Source organism: Tachypleus tridentatus, chromosome 3, assembly GCF_004210375.1.
Source record: "Tachypleus tridentatus isolate NWPU-2018 chromosome 3, ASM421037v1, whole genome shotgun sequence".
NCBI lineage: Eukaryota > Metazoa > Arthropoda > Merostomata > Xiphosura > Limulidae > Tachypleus > Tachypleus tridentatus.
In genome coordinates this window covers 37,557,652-37,576,789 of record NC_134827.1, presented here as the reverse complement: position 1 = coordinate 37,576,789, position 19,138 = coordinate 37,557,652, and the positions used below count along the sequence as shown (strand labels likewise).

At 32.6% G+C, this 19,138-nt stretch overlaps 1 protein-coding gene across 1 annotated transcript in view; it reads right to left on the bottom strand.

Moving 5' to 3' along the window:
• LOC143245801 (intermembrane lipid transfer protein VPS13B-like) overlaps nt 1–19,138 on the bottom strand; it is a 136,346-nt gene that overhangs the window by 46,341 nt on the left and 70,867 nt on the right. The window contains 5 exon segments of the mRNA XM_076492054.1: nt 6,103–6,281; nt 7,808–7,943; nt 11,590–11,840; nt 12,120–12,428; nt 16,616–16,750. Coding sequence (XP_076348169.1) covers nt 6,103–6,281; nt 7,808–7,943; nt 11,590–11,840; nt 12,120–12,428; nt 16,616–16,750 — 1,010 coding nt within the window.

Below are 19,138 nucleotides of genomic sequence, written 5' to 3'. Positions count from 1 at the left end.
ACATCACATCGTTACATCATTCATCAGTAATGTATAAAGACATTCTAACATCACATCGTTACATCATTCATCAGTAATGTATAAAGACATTCTAACATCACAGTATTACATCATTCATGAGTAATGTATGAAGGCATCATTCCAACATCAGTGTTACATCATTCATGAGTAATGTATGAAGGCATCATTCCAACATCAGTGTTATATCATTCATCAGTTATGTATAAAGACATTCTAACATCACAGTATTACATCATTCATGAGTAATGTATGAAGGCATCATTCTAACATCACAGTGTTACATCATTCATCAGCAATGTATAAACACATCATTCTAACATCACAGTGTTACACCATTCATCAGTAATGTATAAAGACATTCTAACATCACAGTGTTACATCATTCATCAGTAATGTATAAAGACATTCTAACATCACATCGTTACATCATTCATCAGTAATGTATAAGGGCATTCTAACATCACAGTGTTACACCATTCATCAGTAATGTATAAAGACATTCTAACATCACAGTGTTACATCACTCATCAGTAATGTATAAAGACATTCTAACATCACAGTGTTACATCATTCATCAGTAATGCATAAAGACATCATTCTAACATCACAGTGTTACATCATTCATCAGTAATGTATAAAGACATCATTCTAACATCACAGTGTTACATCATTCATCAGTAATGTATAAAGATATTCTAGCATCACAGTGTTACATCATTCATCAGTAATGTATAAAGACATCATTCTAACACCAGTGTTACATCATTCATCAGTAATGTATAAAGGCATCATTCTAACATCACATCGTTACATCATTCATCAGTAATGTATAAAGACATTCTAACATCACATCGTTACATCATTCATCAGTAATGTATAAGGGCATTCTAACATCACAGTGTTACACCATTCATCAGTAATGTATAAAGACATTCTAACATCACAGTGTTACATCACTCATCAGTAATGTATAAAGACATTCTAACATCACAGTGTTACATCATTCATCAGTAATGCATAAAGACATCATTCTAACATCACAGTGTTACATCATTCATCAGTAATGTATAAAGACATTCTAACATCACAGTGTTACATCATTCATCAGTAATGTATAAAGACATCATTCTAACACCAGTGTTACATCATTCATCAGTAATGTATAAAGGCATCATTCTAACATCACATCGTTACATCATTCATCAGTAATGTATAAAGACATTCTAACATCACATCGTTACATCATTCATCAGTAATGTATAAGGGCATTCTAACATCACAGTGTTACACCATTCATCAGTAATGTATAAAGACATTCTAACATCACAGTGTTACATCACTCATCAGTAATGTATAAAGACATTCTAACATCACAGTGTTACATCATTCATCAGTAATGCATAAAGACATCATTCTAACATCACAGTGTTACATCATTCATCAGTAATGTATAAAGACATTCTAACATCACAGTGTTACATCATTCATCAGTAATGTATAAAGACATCCTGACATCAATGTTACATCATTCATCAGTAATGTATAAAGACTTTCTAACATCACAATGTTACATCATTGATCAGTAATGTATAAAGACATCCTAACATCACAATGTTACATCATTGATCAGTAATGTATAAAGACATCATTCTAACATCACAGTGTTATGTCATTGATCAGTAATGTTTAAAGACATTCTAACATCACAGTGTTACATCATTCATCAGTAATGTATAAAGACATTCTAACATCACATCGTTACATCATTCATCAGTAATGTATAAAGACATCATTCTAACATCACATCATTACCTCACTCATCAGTAATGTATAAAGGCATTCTAACATCACAGTGTTACATCATTCATCAGTAATGTATAAAGACATCCTAACATCAATGTTACATCATTCATCAGTAATGTATAAAGACATTCTAACATCACAGTGTTACATCATTCATTAGTAATGTATAAAGACATTCTAACATCAATGTTACATCATTAATCAGTAATGTATAAAGACATTCTAACATCACAGTGTTACATCATTCATCAGTAATGTATAAAGGCATTCTAACATCACAGTGTCACATCATTCATCAGTAATGTATAAAGACATTCTAACATCACAGTGTTACATCATTCATTAGTACTGTATAAAGATCATTCTAACATCAATGTTACATCATTAATCAGTAATGTATAAAGACATCATTCTAACATCACAGTGTTACATCATTCATCAGTAATGTATAAAGACATTCTAACATCACAGTATTACATCATTCATGAGTAATGTATGAAGGCATCATTCTAACATCACAGTGTTACATCATTCATCAGTAATGTATAAACACATCATTCTAACATCACAGTGTTACACCATTCATCAGTAATGTATAAAGACATTCTAACATCACATCGTTACATCATTCATCAGTAATGTATAAAGACATTCTAACATCACAGTATTACATCATTCATGAGTAATGTATGAAGGCATCATTCCAACATCAGTGTTACATCATTCATGAGTAATGTATGAAGGCATCATTCCAACATCAGTGTTACATCATTCATCAGTTATGTATAAAGACATCATTCTAACATCACAGTGTTACATCATTTATCAGTAATGTATGAAGGCATCATTCTAACATCACAGTGTTACATCATTCATCAGTAATGTATAAACACATCATTCTAACATCACAGTGTTACACCATTCATCAGTAATGTATAAAGACATTCTAACATCACATCGTTACATCATTCATCAGTAATGTATAAAGACATTCTAACATCACATCGTTACATCATTCATCAGTAATGTATAAAGACATTCTAACATCACAGTATTACATCATTCATGAGTAATGTATGAAGGCATCATTCCAACATCAGTGTTACATCATTCATGAGTAATGTATAAAGACATTCTAACATCACAGTGTTACATCACTCATCAGTAATGTATAAAGACATTCTAACATCACAGTATTACATCATTCATGAGTAATGTATGAAGGCATCATTCTAACATCACAGTGTTACATCATTCATCAGCAATGTATAAACACATCATTCTAACATCACAGTGTTACACCATTCATCAGTAATGTATAAAGACATTCTAACATCACAGTGTTACATCATTCATCAGTAATGTATAAAGACATTCTAACATCACATCGTTACATCATTCATCAGTAATGTATAAGGGCATTCTAACATCACAGTGTTACACCATTCATCAGTAATGTATAAAGACATTCTAACATCACAGTGTTACATCACTCATCAGTAATGTATAAAGACATTCTAACATCACAGTGTTACATCATTCATCAGTAATGCATAAAGACATCATTCTAACATCACAGTGTTACATCATTCATCAGTAATGTATAAAGACATCATTCTAACATCACAGTGTTACATCATTCATCAGTAATGTATAAAGATATTCTAGCATCACAGTGTTACATCATTCATCAGTAATGTATAAAGACATCATTCTAACACCAGTGTTACATCATTCATCAGTAATGTATAAAGGCATCATTCTAACATCACATCGTTACATCATTCATCAGTAATGTATAAAGACATTCTAACATCACATCGTTACATCATTCATCAGTAATGTATAAGGGCATTCTAACATCACAGTGTTACACCATTCATCAGTAATGTATAAAGACATTCTAACATCACAGTGTTACATCACTCATCAGTAATGTATAAAGACATTCTAACATCACAGTGTTACATCATTCATCAGTAATGCATAAAGACATCATTCTAACATCACAGTGTTACATCATTCATCAGTAATGTATAAAGACATTCTAACATCACAGTGTTACATCATTCATCAGTAATGTATAAAGACATCATTCTAACACCAGTGTTACATCATTCATCAGTAATGTATAAAGGCATCATTCTAACATCACATCGTTACATCATTCATCAGTAATGTATAAAGACATTCTAACATCACATCGTTACATCATTCATCAGTAATGTATAAGGGCATTCTAACATCACAGTGTTACACCATTCATCAGTAATGTATAAAGACATTCTAACATCACAGTGTTACATCACTCATCAGTAATGTATAAAGACATTCTAACATCACAGTGTTACATCATTCATCAGTAATGCATAAAGACATCATTCTAACATCACAGTGTTACATCATTCATCAGTAATGTATAAAGACATTCTAACATCACAGTGTTACATCATTCATCAGTAATGTATAAAGACATTCTAACATCACAGTGTTACATCATTCATCAGTAATGTATAAAGATATTCTAGCATCACAGTGTTATATCATTCATCAGTAATGTATAAAGACATCATTCTAACATCACAGTGTTATATCATTCATCAGTAATGTATAAGGACATCATTCTAACATCACAGTGTTACATCATTCATCAGTAATGTATAAAGACATCATTCTAACACCAGTGTTACATCATTGATCAGTAATGTATAAAGACATCATTCTAACATCACAGTGTTACATCATTGATCAGTAATGTATAAAGACATCATTCTAACATCACAGTGTTACATCATTGATCAGTAATGTACAAAGACATCATTCTAACATCGCAGTGTTACATCATTCATCAGTAATGTATAAAGACATCATTCTAACATCACAGTGTTACATCATTCATCAGTAATGTATAAAGATATTCTAGCATCATAGTGTTACATCATTCATCAGTAATGTATAAAGACATCATTCTAACATCACAGTGTTATATCATTCATCATTATTGTATAAAGACATCATTCTAACATCACAGTGTTATATCATTCATAGTAATGTATAAAGACATCATTCTAACATCAGTGTTACATCATTCATCAGTAATGTATAAAGACATCATTCTAACACCAGTGTTACATCATTCATCAGTAATGTATAAAGACATCATTCTAACATCACAGTGTTACATCATTCATCAGTAATGTATAAAGACATCATTCTAACATCACAGTGTTACATCATTCATCAGTAATGTATAAAGACATCATTCTAACATCACAGTGTTACATCATTGATCAGTAATGTACAAAGACATCATTCTAACATCACAGTGTTACATCATTCATCAGTAATGTATAAAGACATCATTCTAACATCACAGTGTTACATCATTCATCAGTAATGTATAAAGATATTCTAGCATCACAGTGTTACATCATTCATCAGTAATGTATAAAGATATTCTAACATCACAGTGTTATATCATTCATCAGTAATGTATAAAGACATCATTCTAACATCACAGTGTTATATCATTCATCAGTAATGTATAAAGACATCATTCTAACATCACAGTGTTACATCATTCATCAGTAATGTATAAAGACATCATTCTAACACCAGTGTTACATCATTCATCAGTAATGTATAAAGACATCATTCTAACATCACAGTGTTACATCATTCATCAGTAATGTACAAAGACATCATTCTAACATCACATCATTACCTCACTCATCAGTAATGTATAAAGGCATTCTAACATCACAGTGTTACATCATTCATCAGTAATGTATAAAGACATCATTCTAACATCACAGTGTTTTATCATTCATCAGTAATGTCTAAAGACATCATTCTAACATCACAGTGTTACATCATTCATCAGTAATATCTAAAGACATCATTCTAACATCACATATATATATATATAAAAATACATCATTTTCATTTCACAAAAATGTTATGTATGGATCTCAACACTTTGTGGTATTACCCTTGAATAATGTTATGTATGGATCTCAACACTTTGTGGTATTACCCTTGCATATATTTGATTAAGTTTATTTTTTCATTACACCAACAGGAGTAGCAGAACTTTACATTTCATTCAAAACTTTGAAACCAAATGTGCTTTAACATTTTTGTTATATCTGACATTGCAGCATCCACACTATGTTTGATTTTAACACAAATTAGTTATGGTTGAAAATTCACAAAACAAATGCTAAAATTAAATCAACTATAAAAAACTGTATTTAAACATTGTGAACAAGTGATTACCTTTACATTTTGGAAAGGTTCTAGGATCTCAGTCATGGCCGAAGAGTGGAAAGGAACAGGAGAAACATTGACTTTTGTTAAAGCACGTGGTTCTGAGTAGCACCACGTCATGCTTCCTTGATGTTCAGATGGTTGCTTACTAAAGACTATTTCATGAGGCTGTGGCTCTATTCCTGTTCCTAGTGGAAACATCCATCTTTTGTTACTAGAAACTACTCATATTATTTTCAAGTGTAGATTCTCATAAACAGAGATCCGGTACAGTAAGTATATTTTAATAAAATTTTGTTTGGTTTGTTTTGAATTTCGTGCAAAGCTACACAAGGGCTGTTTGCACTAGCCATCCATAATTTAGCAGTGTAAGACTAGAGGGAAGGCAGCTAGTCATCACCACCCACTGCCAACTTTTGGGCTACTCTTTTACCAACAATAGTAGGACTGACCATCACATTATAACACCCCCATGGCTGAAAGGGTGAGCATGGTTGGTGTGACAGGGTCGAACCCGCGACCCTCAGATTACAAGTTGAAATAAAATCTGAATGAAGATTATACAATCATAAGTGGATCTAAATATCTTATTTGTTATAGTTTCATTGAGCTAGTGGACATTATGAATATAGAAACATATCAGTGTTAAGGTTACGCACATCAAATTGTTAACATAACTTTATTAAGTTGTAGCAGTTAAGAACTTTTTTAAATATCGCAACGTTAGTTTACAGGATTTTAAAACATTGAACCACCTAAAAATACGTTTAAGTAACATAATATTCATTAATATAAACACACTTTTTCTGAAAATTTTCTTCATAACTCCATAAAGTATAACACCCACCCCTGATGTAAGATACATTCACTTTTAATGACAGAAAACTGCACATGTGATGTAACGTAAAGGTTTCTACAGAAAGTCACCTGAAATGTATGCAATTGATTTCAACACTTATTTATTACACATCTTTAACATTGCATTATGAATTTCTTCATCTTTTTAAAATTTCAGTGACCCTAATTCTTTTGGTCATTTTTTTGATGTCTCAGTGACAAAAGTTCACTGTCATTGCAGTTGATGAAATGAAAAACAGTCGATTCCATCATACACACCTCCCGTTTTCTGGTATCGAGTGCATAAGGCTTAGCTCTATTAATGCTCTTAAAATGCTTTGATTCTGTTTAGATTTCAACAGCCTATTTCCAATTATTACACATGTAGTTTAAGGAACATTTGTTTCCCTTTCATATGTACTTAAACATCTTAACAACAAAGAAACCTGCAGTCTCTACAACAGAATGTCAGAATAATTCTATTAAACTAAGACTGTTTATTACTAAACACACAATACTCTCCATTTGCTATTAATATAAACAAACACAAATGAAATGGATAGCAACTGGAAAAGTAAGTGAAGATGAAAGATAAAAGTCATCCTAAACATTGTCCTTTTAATCTGTGCTACTTTCGTTGATTAGTACCCCGAGACTTTCTTCATAAGTTTCATGTTAAACTAGACAGTTAATGTCCGTTTCACCTTGGTCTGTTGTTACCATGTTGCTTATAATTTATTATTTACTTAACTTGATGTAGTTGAGTGAGGTTTAATACTGCATAATAGTTTTGAATATTTTTTTAAAAGTTTTATTATATGATTCCTCTCCACTCTCTCTATAAAGCGAGATTACCTGTTACTTGTAATCAACCTACCTGTGTCTTGTATGTACTGGAACACTCCTATCCTCAAGTCATCACTGGAGGTCTGAAGATGGGTAAAACTTATTTTTTCTTCTGTTTCTAATGGTTTTTGAGCCTTCTGTTGCTCTTGTGACTTTTCTGATGAGAACTGTAATATCACATTTCTGATGAGAACTGAAACCACCTGTTTTAAACCTATCAATTACAATGTTTCTGATGATAAATCTAGCAATTATTAACTTCTTATAACAGCAAGAACAAAACAAAGATATGAAATCTGTTGGTACTTAACTAACATTTCATAACATTGTTACTTATAAAAATTAACTGTTTTATCACTCGGTTCCACTTTTTCATGATAATTATATTCACATGATATGAAAATTATGGCAATAATGAAACATAACTTGTGTGGGTCAGCTTCATACACATCTAACTTAAATACTGCATGCCAGCTAACAGAATCATTCTCATGGCCAAAGGTCAATAGTTACTTCAAAGTCCATAGTTAATTCCTAGTGTTGAGAGTTATTTCAAATTCATAATTAACGTACGCTGAGAGAAACAAAATTATACAGAAACCTATTTATTTCAAAATTATTTCTTGCAAGTTACTTAATCACTGAAAATATTTATCAAGATGCAATATTCATAATCTTTCCTATTCTTCCTTGATCTGAATAAGGCCATATGCAGAATTAGCAAACTTGTAAAAAAAAAAAAGCAAAATATTCTTTTTCCTGCACATGAATCATCATGTGCAGAATATCAGGGGAGATGCAACATTGCAAGACTTCTTATTTCTCATAAACATTAATGAACTGGAGTGGAAATGACAAATGTTTCCACTGTACAATGGCTTGATGTGTTGTCCTGACATATGATAGGTTGACCATAGTGAAATGCTAATGCCACCAACAAATTTACTTTTTAGATTCAAATTTTAACTGTTTTGTAGTCTATTTATTTCTGAAATTTATTGGTTTGTTTATTTATGTGAAAACTACTAAGGCTACTTGCCATTGCCCATAATTTCAAACTGCCAGCTATAGATGAGGAAAAGTATATGTGTAAAATGGCTTGTTTGGGTTGAGAAAATATTTTACGTAGAGGAGCAAACAACTTTTCGACGATGACTGAGGAAGATTGAAACAAGCTGTTTTCACATACATATTTTTCTCTACAAGTGGGTTTTTTTGACATCACTGATTAGATCAGGAAAAACACTGGCAACACCCACCACGTACTTTGAGCCTACAATTTACCAAAAAAATAGTAGGATTGGCCTTCATATTTTTGCCTCCGTTACTAAAAAACAGCAATTATCTTTAGCACCAGGTTTCAATCCTGTGATTTGGATATTAAGAATCAAATTCCTTAGCCATCAGACCATGCTCTAGGACTAAGAATCAAATTCCTTAGCCATCGGACCATCTTCTAGGACTAAGAATCAAATTCCTTAGCCATCGGACCATGTTCTAGGACTAAGAATCAAATTCCTTAGCCATCGGACCATGTTCTAGGACTAAGAATCAAGTTCCTTAGCCATCGGACCATGTTCTAGGACTAAGAATCAAGTTCCTTAGCCATCGGACCATGTTCTAGGACTCAAGAATCAAGTTCTAGGACTAAGAATAAAGTTTCTTAGCCATCAGACCATGTTCTTGGACTAAGAATCAAGTTTCTTAGCCATCAGACCATGTTCTTGGACTAAGAATCAAGTTTCTTAGCCATCAGACCATGTTCTTGGACTAAGAATCAAGTTTCTTAGCCATCAGACCATGTTCTTGGACTAAGAATCAAGTTCCTTAGCCATCAGACCATGCTCTATGATTGATGATCAAGTGTCTTAGCCATCAGGCCATGCTCTATGATTGAAGATCAAGTGTCTTAGCCATCAGGCCATGCTCTAGTATTAAAAATCAAGTGTCCTACCATCAGGTCTTGTTCTGGTATTGAGAATCAAGTGTTCTAGCCATCAAGCCGTGTTCTAGGATTAAGAATCAAGTGCCTTAGTCATCAGGCCATATTCTGGGATTAAGAATTTAGTTCCTTAGCCATCAAGTTTTGCTCTAGGATTAGAAATTGAGTGCCCTAGCCATCATGCCTTGCTCTAGGATTAGAAATTGAGTACCTTAGCTCATGCCTTGCTCTAGGATTAGAAATTGAGTGCCCTAGCCATCATGCCTTGCTCTAGGATTAGAAATTGAGTGCCTTAGCTATCATGCCTTGCTCTAGGATTAGAAATTGAGTGCCCTAGCCATCATGCCTTGCTCTAGGATTAGAAATTGAGTGCCTTAGCTATCATGCCTTGCTCTAGGATTAGAAATTGAGTGCCCTAGCCATCATGCCTTGCTCTAGGATTAGAAATTGAGTGCCTTAGCTATCATGCCTTGCTCTAGGATTAGAAATTGATTGCCCTAGCCATCATGCCTCAATTAGAAATTGAGTGCCTTAGCTATCATGCCTTGCTCTAGGATTAGAAATTGAGTGCCCTAGCCATCATGCCTTGCTCTAGGATTAGAAATTGAGTGCCTTAGCTATCATGCCTTGCTCTAGGATTAGAAATTGAGTGCCTTAGCTATCATGCCTTGCTCTAGGATTGAGGATCAAATGTCCTAGCCTTCAGGTTATGTTCTAGGATTAGGAATCAAGTGCCTTAGCCATCAGGGCATGCTCTAGGGTTAAGAATCAAGTGCATGCTTTAGCCATCAGGTGATGCTCTAGAGCAGAGGTTCCCAACCTTTTGGCACTCGCGACATGAAAATGTAATTGATGAAATAAAATTAATGTTATCCCAAGCTACTTCTAACAAGGCTACGCGGACTCCCTTGCCAGGCTTCCGGTTGGGAACCCCTGCTCTATAGTTAAGAATCAAGTGTTTTAGCCATCAGGCCATGATACGAATGTTTAAATTTACTTCAGTAAGAAACATACAATAACAGTTGCCAGTAATTAGTAGTACACATACAGTTGTTGCTTCAAGCTAAACGATAAATGATATTCTTGATGTTTAGCAACATAATATTATAAAACATAAACTTCAGTCAGTGAAGCTCAACAACCCATGTACTTCCAAGAGACTGACTTTTTGAAGTACCCATATTACTTAGGCTTCTTCAATGTGTAAAGCTGACACAGGGTTGGCCCTTAGGGTGAGCAACAAGTGCTCTGAAATGGATGCCCAACCCAAATTGTACCAAAACAACAATGCAATTAGCAGTTCCAGGCAACTTCACAGAGGGAAGGGTGCCAAATACAAATTTCACACAGGCCTCAATTTTTCCAAGGGTCACCTCTGGACTGACATATGTACAACATACAATGTATCAAATCTTTAGATTCAGACAATATGCACCAAAATTGAAAAGTAAAAATCCATACTAAAGTTTTGACATTACAGGAGATAACAGTGGCAAACAAATATGTTGGTAGTGTTTTTTTAAATGTACTTTCAGCTGTATATATACATATATTACTTGTTAGTGTAGTTGCAAGTTTTACTTCTGCAAGTTATCTCAACTAACAGTATTCTGTGAAGACATTATATCAAGATACATCTTAGTTTTATGAAGATCAGAGGTCTTAGGTTCTTTGTACATATAAAAATAGACATATATTCTGGCTGTGAAGATTATTTTCCTATACTCAATCAATCTTAGGCCTTTGTGGTTTAAATAACGAGTGGTTTACATTGCCGATAAAATGGAAATGTTCCATTAGTGTCACATGACAAATACAAAAGGAAAAGTAATTTGGAAAACAGATAAAATCTTAAACTTTGTCCTACTTACACCAAGAAAACTTTCCAAGTATTTCCTTAAAGACAACATCAACTGCACATGCTCTGGTCCCACCCTTAGGGGAATTGTTCCCCCATGAAACCTTGTCACCACTCTAGGAACAGTTGACCATTTATCCCACAGAGCTTCCAAATCTATGCTAAGAGATAGTGGACCAAGGAGAGGTTGGGACTGGACATCGTGAGAAGTCTTGAGTATTAAGCCAGTGCAGGACGTCATTGACTTGATGTTGTTAAATGAACCTTAGGAAACACAGAATATAACTAACATAGCTCCAAAAACCATGAAAAATCTCAAATACTCAACATGTTTTGTTCTTTACATACTTTACAGAATTCATATCATAGAAGGATATCGATATATTTTTAAACATATTAAGTTTGTTTTTTAAACCTCTGGGTTTATAATCACAGTTAACTGTTTCCCTGATTCTAAGTAGTTTTCAATAAAGTGTCCACAATAAGCTACACTGTCTTCAGGACTCTTATATTCTTTCAACATTTGTTTCATTAAATGGTTACCTTTGGATTCAACCTGCATCACCACATTTGTTGTTATTTTTCCAACATTCAAGATCACATTGGTTTGTTTGTCGTCCGTGTCTAGTTCAAGCACGACAACCAGCTGTCGAGTTCCCACATCCACAGAATGCGGCAGAAGAAACCATCTGTTTGCTTGACCACCTTGTTGTTGGACGAGAGATGAGTCACCACATGGGCCAGACCAACCAAGAAGCTTTGAGGTGGACTCGTAAAACAGCAAAGCTTGCTTCCACTTATTTAGTCCAAAGTTCAACTTGATGGGCCGTTCACATTTAATTTTTACTCTTCCTAAAATATTTCAAGAAAATTAAGATTAATTATTATGGAAAACATTAATTATTGTACTTTACAACTTGTAAGATTCCACATCGTGGAAGAAGCATCCTAATTTTGGATAGACAGTTGTGAGAAAAAAAATATTTTGACCCAGCAACCAACACCTTGATGCAGCTTTGACCATTTTTCAACCTACTGAATAAATACATCACATTCTTCACAGTATATTGACAATATTAGTTAAATTTAATGTTTCATGCTATTGAAAATACTTGTAATTGGAAAGCAATGAAATTATGATCTGTATGAGAGACTGTTTTGAGCAGACCCTAAACTAACTCTTGCCTTAACCCATCACTTTTATACTAACTCTTGCCTTAACCCATCACTTTTATCATGTCAGACAAATGGGGATTTTTTAGGATATTTTTAAAATAAAAAAGTGTGTCTTACAAGGTGTACAAACATTCTGTCTACTTGTTCTTTTCAACACTTATCTATGAACATTCTTGTTAACATGACTGCTCACAAAAATAGTGTGGAAGAACTCAACCTCCATCTTCTTCAGGTCTATACTCACACTGTTTGTAAGAAGAGTTCTAATTTATGAGATCAAAAGCTCACAAGTTTGATGAAGCACAATCAGTGTGCCAATGCTATCAGGAGTCTGGAGACATGCCAACTGAAAGTCTTAAGCATGACTGATGCTTATTAACCCCTTTCTTACAATACTTTAGTTCACCCATTTCACTGGTCACCACTTCCAGCTATCATTTGTAAAACAAAACTGATAAAGACTGTGGTGACCTAGGACCTGACTTTCTGAAGTCAAACCACTCTATGTATTATGTAAAATCATTTCTACTCACAACATTCTTGATTGACATTAGCTACCTGATAAATTAAACAATTTGTTTATTTGAACGTATTATTTAACACGATTAATTTAACATTAAAATTCAATAAATAAGAACTTAAGACCCCGGAACATTTTGCCATCATCTATCATACCTTCTAACCATATCTAGGTTTAACGAACGTGGAAGAAAAGTTCTGTAACTTTCACACAAATATAATTTAATATAAAAACATTTCCAGAGATGAAACAAACACCTAAAATATCTTCTTGATGATAGTAAGCCCGCTTGAAATAAAAGTGTATCTCAGAACGGTTGGTATGGGTATTAAAACTTTTATTGATAAGCAGAGAACAACATTTTGGCCTTCCTAGGTCACCTTCAGGGTTAAGAAAAAGGACATTGTTCTCTGCTTATCAGTAAAAGAGTTAATTAGCCATTCTAAAATACCTAAAATATCTATAAAAATTCCAACATCTGTTGTTCATTCCTAAGTATCAAATTATGTTTTCTCCAATAGCTGAACATTATTAGTAGTTATTCAAACCATGTGTTGTGACATCATTAAACCATAGGAAAAAAGTCTTAATTATAAAACATCAAATGAAACAAGGAATGTCCAATCATATTATTGAAAAATTCTGAAATACTCTTTGAAATGTGTTTTACAAGCAAGACTTCTTGGAGCTGAAATGATTGAAAATGTTTCTCTTTGTAAATTACACTAAATAAAGATGTCTGAAATCACTGAGAGGGTTACTAGCTGGTTAGTGGAGCAGGTACCACTAAATAAAGATGTCTAAAATCACTGAGAGGGTTACTAGCTGGTTAGTGGAGCAGGTACCACTAAATAAAGATGTCTGAAATCACTGAGAGGGTTACTAGCTGGTTAGTGAAACAGGTACCACTAAATAAAGATGTCTGAAATCACTGAGAGGGTTACTAGCTGGTTAGTGAAACAAGTACAACTAAATAAAGATGTCTGAAATCACTGAGAGGGTTACTAGCTGGTTAGTGAAACAGGTACCACTAAATAAAGATGTCTGAAATCACTGAGAGGGTTACTAGCTGGTTAGTGAAACAGGTACCACTAAATAAAGATGTCTGAAATCACTGAGAGGGTTACTAGCTGGTTAGTGAAACAGGTACCACTAAATAAAGATGTCTAAAATCACTGAGATGGTTACTAGCTTGTTAGTGAAACAAGTACAACTAAATAAAGATGTCTGAAATTACTGAGATGGTTACTAGCTTGTTAGTGAAACAGGTACCACTAAATAAAGATGTCTAAAATCACTGAGAGGGTTACTAGCTGGTTAGTGAAACAGGTACCACTAAATAAAGATGTCTGAAATTACTTACTGAGATGGTTACTAGCTGGTTAGTGAAACAGGTACCACTAAATAAAGATGTCTAAAATCACTGAGAGGGTTACTAGCTTGTTAGTGAAACTAGTACAACTAAATAAAGATGTCTGAAATTACTGAGATGGTTACTAGCTTGTTAGTGAAACTAGTACAACTAAATAAAGATGTCTAAAATTACTGAGAGGGTTACTAGCTGGTTAGTGAAACAGGTACCACTAAATAAAGATGTCTAAAATCACTGAGAGGGTTACTAGCTGGTACAACTAAATAAAGAAACACTGTTAGATGTCTGAAACAGGAAACAGGTACCACTAAATAAAGATACCAGGTACCACTAAATATAAAGATATCACTAAATAAAGATCTTAAAATCACTACCTCATTAGAGAAACAGGTACCACTAAATAAAGATTTTTAACCCACTATGAGCATTACTAGCTCATTAGTACCACTAAATAAAGAAACCCACTATGAGGGTTACTAATTAGAGAAACAGGTACCACTATAAAGATGTTTTAAGCTACTATGAAACTCATTATAGAAACAGGTACCACTAAATAAAGATGTTTTAAGCCACTATGACAGTTACTAGTTCATTAGAGAAACAGGTACCACTAAATAAAGATGTTTTAACCCACTATGAGGGTTACTAGCTCATTAGAGAAACAGGTATCACTAAATAAAGATGTTTTAAGCCACTATGACGGTTACTAGCTCATTAGAGAAACAGGTACCACTAAATAAAGATGTTTTAACCCACTATGAGCATTACTACCTCATTAGAGAAACAGGTACCACTAAATAAAGATGTTTTAACCCACTATGAAGGTTACTACCTCATTATAGAAACAGGTACCACTAAATAAAGATGTTTTACTCTGACGATAACTGTATGAAAGTTATCAATCATGATCATGGTGAGAAAGCTGAGAAATATATTTTTTTATTTTGTTTTGTGTACTTCTTACATTCAAAGTTTGAAACCTCATCTTTTTCATATGTATTTTCACTAAATTTATGTTTTTGTTGTTGCACCCACTTGAGCACTACTCCTGCCATCAAAAACACAGCAGGAGGTAATTAACCATAAGTTAAAAACACAAACAGCAAAGTATATGTGTAACCCGAGTGATCTTTATGAATGTAAACTATAACTGGGCCACAATTTTTTTTTCAGTATGATTCTTGAAATAAAAATTCTTGGAACCTCGAAATATATTTTAGAACAAAAACACATAACAGAAAATATAACAAAATAATTTAAAAGAAATACAGTTCAAATGGCTTTCTGACTAAGTAATAAACAGGTAAAAAAATTCACTTTCAAACTCAATGCAAAAAAAAATATGCAGTAATGAAAAGTAAAACTCAGGCCAAATAGCTAATTACAATTGCTGGAACAAACTACGCTTCTTACAAATCTGGTAAAGAAATATTTACTCTATATAAATATTGAAAAGAAAATGTCATAATCACTTACATTTTCTGGATGAAACGATGATACAGGAAAAGCAAGGTTTTTTTTACATTTATGTCATAATCACTTACATTTTCTGGATGATACGATGATACAGGAGAAGCAAGGTTTTTTACATTTATATAAAGCTAGAGGATTAAAGGTTAAAAACCTGAACACTGGCTTGCCATTATCTGTTGTATAAATGTGTGATTGGTTGGGGTCTTAAAAGGTCATATAAGTGTAGAAATAACATCTTACAATGAGCAATTAAGAGCAGAGATGAGTCATGTGATATAGAGAAGTGAAGATTTTAAATATTTTAATTATATCCTTTTGAAATTAAGACTTAGAATAAATGAAACTTTGAGTTATAAACTACATTTTAATGTTAAGTTCAATGACATCCAATGACAAAGTTATTTTATTTGAAATGTAATCTCAAAAGGCTGTGATATTTACGCTTCGATCGTCCCATATGCAGATTTTACTGTTTTAAAACAGTCACTCAGAACTCACCTGACTGAAAAATAAAATCATTTATAGTGAGTGTATACAGGGCTGGAGGAATACCAGTCTTGGGATCTTTGTCACCTGGTCGTGTCTCTACCCACGGTTCCACAAACAGTGATAGGGGTGGTAGGACTTCTGTTGCTATAATGAAAACAAAGTAACTCATAAAACAAAAATTAATTTAGTTTTACTTTGAAAATTTTCCCCAAAATGTTTTATCGCCAAACTCATTCTTCTAATATGACAAAAATAATCTATAATAGTGTGTCTAAATCATCATGAAGAAGGTGGTTTTATATTCTTTTCATCAGCAAACATTTAAGTTTCTTGAAGAGGTTTTAGCTGCCAATGAGACCAAGCTAAAATTAAAAAGAATACTGACTCCATCTATGTAGTGAGAAGAAAAACATTACCTGCATACATGCTGTTGTAAGCACAATAAGTTTCAGTACCAAAACCTATTTTCAAAGGTTAGGAATATAACTATGAATCATAATAAATAAAATGTTTTTTTTTTTGTGGTAATTTATTTTGAAAGGAATATTCTGTCCTTGTAAAGCATTCCTTAACGATGTTAATGAAGATATTGGATTTTTATTACATTTTCTGATTAACATAACTTGTACCACACCATCAATATTTAGTCACTTCTATAACTGTACAATTAATGGAATTTGCTATTAAATTAATTAATTACAACTCCTTGATTGTTTTCACCAGATGGTAAACAAAGAATAAAATAAAGGTTTATTCTCATACAAACTAATTAAAAACAACATTTATACAAAATAATTAAAACAATATTTATACCAACTAATTGAAAACAACATTTATAATACTACAAACTGGTGGGCACAGTAGAGGTAGTCCTTTGTATTGCTTTATGGTTAACTACAAACAAAGTTTTGGTTACTTTGAGAAATAAAAAATATTAATGACTGGCAATATTAATCAATTATATTCACAACTTTAATTAATTTAATAATAATTTAGATCACTGGACAGTTAGAATAACTACAAACTAATAATTTGAAACTGTTGGGTATTTTCAGGACATTAATCAATACAACCGTCATTTTGATTCATTAATTACTTTATGTAAAACTAATCAATTATATCATGCAGCTGGGTTGTTTACCTCTAGCCACTTGAAAACAAGACTGAGTTGCCTGCAAACTTTCAAATATTAACTTTCTTCTTTCCATAATGTATCTGCTTAACTTGCACATTTTGATTACAAATGTTTATAATGTTAGTTTTAGATGTACAGTAAGAAACCAAACAAGTTACAGATAACTTTAACTACCTTCTAAACCAATATTATTATTTTGGTGACATTTATTAACTAAAGGTTAATTTCTTGACAAAATAAAAATATTATCTTTTTTTTGTTAATGACACTGACTACTTAAAAACACTTGTAAGATATTTTTGTAATTTACCAAGAAAACATCACAAATATAAACAAAGTAGAAATAAAAGCACGAAAACAATAAATGTGTTTAAACACTCTTTAAAGTAAAACTTGTTCAGTTGAGTTATCGAGTTAACTGACTCTTTTAGTTGACACACAAACTTAATAAATAAAAATATTCCTCCAGGTAAATCTTAAAACAGTTTTAATACAGATAACTTTAGATTGTTTGTTTAAATGCAAAGCTACACAATGGGCTATCTGCATGTATTCAATATAAGTATCAAACCCCAATTTTTAATGTTTGAAACCCATATCCTTATTGCTAACTAAAAATAAACATTACAGAACCATCAATCTTATCTCCGTCCCATACGTGAGGTGATACACAGGACATAATGGTAAAAACACCTGAGTTCCATATATCACACACAATTATGCTTGTGAACATGACAGTAGCAACTGGTTGTTGTGGTTCAACATCTGAAATTTGTAGAGAATTTCATGTGGTGTTCATAAAGTACGTCAATGATGGTAAGTTCCTTTCACTGAAGACAAAATCTAAACTAATAACTTTTAATCATTAAAACTGTCTAATAATCCCTTCTTCTTCAATAATATCAGGATATGCTTTAGTGGGTAAGTAGTCAAAACATATCCAAAGAAACCATTAACTGACCTGAAACAGGGAAAGGACTAGTTATTCACAGATATGTTTTTAGAGATAAAAAATTGGAGTTGCTAATCATTCTTTTGTTGAAACGATCAGTTCTTATTTTCAATACGCCTTCTACAGGCTCATAAAACTGTTCAGAAGTTTAAAGTGAAGGACAGCTTGAATACCACTGTATAAAACAGTAAAAGGAGAGCTTTGCATTTTAAAAACAAATGTTGAACTGGTACAACAATGGTCAAGATAGAGCTCTGGAATTTCTTACACCTTACGATTTTTACAACTTGAATAGAATTTATCTTTGGTAGACCCTTATACTATTTCTCATTGAGTATTCATTTAAGTTATAGTGAATAAATTATCCATTAAAACTCGATGTTACTTCAAATATACTTGATGTGGTCTAGCATGTATTATGCATTAACAACATTTGATTTAAAAC